At 38.6% G+C, this 4,936-nt stretch overlaps 1 protein-coding gene across 1 annotated transcript in view; it reads right to left on the minus strand.

The window, feature by feature from the left end:
- The window catches only part of RECQL (RecQ helicase-like), a gene marked incomplete at its 5' end in the record, with an annotated part of 13,512 nt that overhangs the window by 2,589 nt on the left and 5,987 nt on the right, over positions 1–4,936 (minus strand). The window contains 5 exons of the mRNA XM_010140878.1: positions 489–580; positions 1,340–1,478; positions 3,132–3,249; positions 3,337–3,485; positions 4,508–4,589. Of these exons, the coding sequence (XP_010139180.1) occupies positions 489–580; positions 1,340–1,478; positions 3,132–3,249; positions 3,337–3,485; positions 4,508–4,589 (580 nt within the window). The remainder of the gene's footprint in view (positions 1–488; positions 581–1,339; positions 1,479–3,131; positions 3,250–3,336; positions 3,486–4,507; positions 4,590–4,936) is intronic.

The following is a 4,936-nucleotide window of genomic DNA, read 5'->3' on the forward strand; positions in this document are numbered from 1 at the left end:
TCCCCAACCCTGGAGGTGTTTAAGAGACGTGTAGATGTGGCGCTGAGGGACATGGTTTAGGGACCCCGGCAGTGCAGCGTGAGCAGTTGGACTCGACGATCTTAAAGGTCTCTTCCAACTAGATTATTCTATGAAAATAAAGCTTTCACACCCCAAGAAATACTGAACCTAACACATACCAGAATCTTTAAAAAACAGATTATACAAATCTCCCCCTTGCTTCACTTTTGCGAATGGGTGAACAGCTGAGCCTGAAAGATACCAAAGTGTTTGGCTTCAGGCAAACAGCCAAATCAGGAAGTATCACGCTAAACACCCTGAACTTGGCCACCAGAAACTGATGTTCCTAACAAAATCTGCATTTTGAGGACAGGCAGTAGTACAAGCACACTTTTATAGAATTTGCTCACAGTTTGTCTAAACTAGGTATTTCTTTAAGCCAACCTTTTCTGTGTTTCTCTGTCCTTGGTAAAAAACAACGTACTTACAGTTCTCTCTGCAGCAGTTATCACACATTCTGCTGCAGTTTGCAGAATCCCATACTTCATCAAAATGATGGGCTATGAGGACCCGGCGACATCTGGAAGAATAGAGAGCAAAGAGGTCCCTTGGGTCAGCTTATATCTCAAAACAAGCAAGAAGAAATATCTCAAAAATCAGAAAACAAATACTGCAACAGAGTATTCCCTGTCAGTTATGCTAATAGGAATAACTAGTAGCTTTCACTAATAGAAAACACTGCAGCAGGAACAGAGTGGTTAAAGCAGAAAAGTAAGAACAATCTGCAATTTCAATAGAATGAAAAATATTAAGAATATGAACGAACTCTTAGACTGAGGCCAACAAAGGCTGCGACACTGAATGCACGAGTTGTCCGCAACGTAGATACAAGCGCTTTCCATGAAGTACTCCAAAGTACTGCAGTGCAGCTGGTGAACCGTTAAACACACGTGGATTCCTGTACGGCCAGCAAACACTGGTACCTTACAGTAAACACCAAAGCATTCCAGTTTTTGCTCTGAGCGGTACGTGAAACCCCAACAGCGTTGGTTGACAGGCATTCACCTCCACACGAGTGCTTCCAGAACTTCATCCTGACGCTGGCAAGCAACTCACCAACATTCAGTTATGTGCACACTGAGCAGCCAAACCACGAACTCCAAGCTCAAGGTTCTGTTACAACAATAGTGTTTCTATAGTGTGGTGGGGTTTTTTTGTCTTGTGGTGGTTGTTTTTGTTGGGTGATTTTGTTTGGTTGGCTTTTTTTCTAGCCCTCAAAAAACCCCAGCAAAATTAGCTTATTTAAAAAGTAAGCAATCGAACCACCACCGTAACTTACTTGTTCATATTCTGGCAGTAAGACACCATATCATACAGCTTCTCTTGCCCTACATTTTCCATCACCACCATTGAGCTGATTCTAAATATATCTCCAAAACCATAATACAAAATGCAGTCAGCTTTTTGGTCATCTCTACCTGCAATGCATTAAAACAAACAAAAAAAATTTGGAAGAGATTTATTTTAAGCATAGCATTTTCTGGTACAAATTCCACTCTTATCTGCATAGGCCTCCTGCAGCCCCTATATAGGGAGTGCATGACTGTAACAGAGTATTAGCATAACATATTATTCAGCGGAACATACACTCTCCTACAAGCATCAAACAAACTGAAAATACTACACAAGGAAGATCTCGACTCTAACAACTGTAATAGAATATTAGCACCATGCAGAAAGTCAGTGAAGTTGCTATTGTCTCACCTTAACATCTCTTGGAAAATCCCAGACAAATACATCATGAAGACTAACTCCTATTTGATTAAAAGACATTGTGAACTTCAAATACTTTATTATGTATAACTGGCAATAGAGAATTAGGTATGATTTAACAAAATATTCCATTTAAAAGCAGCTGTACCTTCTGTACCTGAACTCAGATCATCTCTTGCTTCCTATTGCCCACCCCTCCCCATGATGTGCTGATGGGTGCCCTCCCGCTGTCTACAAGATCCAGAGAGCAGAAAAGACGTAAAAAACCAAAATTTTTTAAAAAGTTTAACATAAACCAGAAAGGAACTACTTCACCTGGGATGGGCAGTCAAGGGGAAAAAGGAAGTTTCATCAACTATGTAGTATGTTCAGGCAAATGAGTAGCAATGCTTAATTAATCCCTCCCCAGAACAACCGCATTTAAATTAAGTTACAAAAAGAAACACAAAAGCTTGCTTTAATCATCCCAAGTTGATACACATTGTCAAACAATCATTTCAGTACCTATTCGGCCCTTGTCTCACCACTTTAATATTTATACTTCCTGTTAGCTTCAGCACTATCTAGAAGTTCTAGTGTAAACTGATGCAAACTTCCACAAACTTTGATGACTTGTATTTCGTAGGCAGCATTAAGGCAAATTTCTATCACACAGGCATAGTTAAAAATCTCAACCAATTGCCCCTCAAGGTCCTTAAATAGCTTTCTTCCATATAGATTAAAATCTGTCTTTGAAAAACTAATTAATGCACCAGGTCAAAAAACGAATCAAAACCCAAAACAGAATCAAAACACCACAAAACCCTTTTTTGTTAGCCGTAACAGATATTTAGTGCTGCTGCACATTAATCAATCCCTAAAATTCCCTTCTCCAGGCTCCCCATCCTACTTGCATTTCTGTGACCACTGAAATTCATGCAGTGATTAGACATCATCTACAGACAATCTGAGTGAATCACACATCCCCACTGCTATGCAAAAGAACCACCTTTCCATAACAAACATCCAATTTTCTGTAACAAAAAAAGAACCATCCTTTCTATAACATACATCAGATCAATGCCACATTATGAAATTATTCTGGTAAGCCACAGAAATCACAAAAATCAACTAATTAAAAAAACCACTGAGCGAAGGGCTAGGTGCCCACTTCTTTTTCGCTACAGTACAGAAGCCTGAGATCATGCATGTAGTTCATTATTTGTGTTAAAGCCTCTTTCAAGAGGCAGAGTGGCATTACCCAGTTTGGAACCTGCCTCAAAGATAAGACACTGCACGAAGGCCTGAAATCAAAAGTAGAATTTTATTGGTTTAACAAACGTAAATGGGGACTTTGCCAAAGCCATTTCCTACTATACCTGCACGTCCACTCTCTTGGTAGTAGTTCTCCATGGATTTGCTCATAGAATGATGAATTACAAACCTCACATCAGGTTTATCAATTCCCATGCCAAAAGCAACAGTTGCCACTACAACCTGAAAAAAAAGATGAAAAAACTGTCAGGGTACCAAAACACAATTTGTTTAATTGAGACATAAGTCTGTGAAAAGTATCTACTTAACCTGGATTTGATTTGCTGCCCATCCTTTATGAACTTTGGTCTTATATTTAGCGTCCATGTTTGCATGGTAAGTCCCTGCCTTGATTCCCAGTTTCTGTAAACTCACAGTAACTTGTTCAGAATCTTTCTGAGAAAAACAGTAAACAATTCCTGCACAAAAGTGAAAGACGCCTTATTGTAATGTCTTAAAAACCCAAACAATCCCCAATACTTCAAAACAACTTCTAAAGTTTTATTAACTTAAAAATAAATCAATAAGTAATCAATCTTCAGGCCTATTCAGTCTGCAGCATTGGTAGCCATGAAGGGAACTTCGGTTACCAGCTTTGACTCGTAGGCTGTCAATTTACGTAATCGTGGAAGTATTCTACTAATGTTCAAGGAGAATAATGGTTATCAGTGCTCATGTAAAGGGTCGGTGTTCCTTATGACATCTATAACATCTCACCTAAGGATTCAGCTAAATCTGGGGTTTTATCATTAGTCAGTCTGGGCTGAGTCAAGGACTACGCCCAAAGCCATGTGATGTGTGATCACAGCACAGTTTGTACTCAAGAGCTGCTCATCGCAACCACAGCGCTCCACAGCAGAGTCAGGGACAGACTGCTGCTCTGGAAAACTGAGGTCTCTTAACTTTGTAATACGGCTTTTTATTTCCAGTACATAATTTACTGAATACACAAGGACCAACTGTTACAGTTCTGCTGTCATCGCAAAAGTGGATTCACCCTACCACACACCCATTCCAGGCGCTGAATAATACATGAATCCTACGATCAAATACGAAGAAAAAGTGCTAAAGACAGGAAGCATCCTGACACAAAGATACTAAATGACATACTCGTCATTTAAGAATACCCAGATAACAATTTTTAAGAGTGTAAAAACACGTCTCAAAAAAGGTTATTGTTCTATATACATCACCATTATATTTCAATAGTTCAGAAGATATAACTAAACTGAAAAACTTTAAACACTAATAAATGAAAAGAGTAATTATTCAAGGTACAGATCTTATTACATTTCATTTCTTCTGTATGTTTACTGTATGGTACAGGTAGAATTTCTCTGCATTTTCAGGAGTACTTGAAAAAAAAAAATCCCTGTAATGCTGAAGAAAAACCCTTTTATTTTCGGGGTGGTGGTGGTTCTTATTTTCACCACCTTTTTACCTGATAGTCCTTTGTATCTTCCATTAATGATCCTAACTATGTCCTCAATGAAATCTTCATTATTCGAAGGCTTATGTCGAACCTCAAAAAATATAATAAACACATGCTAGAGAGTTCTTCAGCTGGGCATACAATCTGTCAAACAATACTATTCTTCTTCTTCCAGTACAATAAACACAAATATTCTGCCATTTAACAGAAAATTAATTACTTTGTATAGTCAGAAGTCCATAGGAAAAAAATTTCACAAGTTTTTCCATGAAGAACAATAAAAGAAGCTGTGCTCAAACTGAAAATACAGTACACCACAGTAATTCACAACTTTTTGCCATCATATCTTCCAACACTTTAGAAGCAATCTGAGCCTCCTGCCTACCTCTCCCCTGCATATAGTCCTATCTGCTAAGCCTTGCTCACAGAGCAGCCCGT

Source organism: Buceros rhinoceros, unplaced genomic scaffold (assembly GCF_000710305.1).
Source record: "Buceros rhinoceros silvestris isolate BGI_N320 unplaced genomic scaffold, ASM71030v1 scaffold40437, whole genome shotgun sequence".
Classification (NCBI taxonomy): domain Eukaryota; kingdom Metazoa; phylum Chordata; class Aves; order Bucerotiformes; family Bucerotidae; genus Buceros; species Buceros rhinoceros.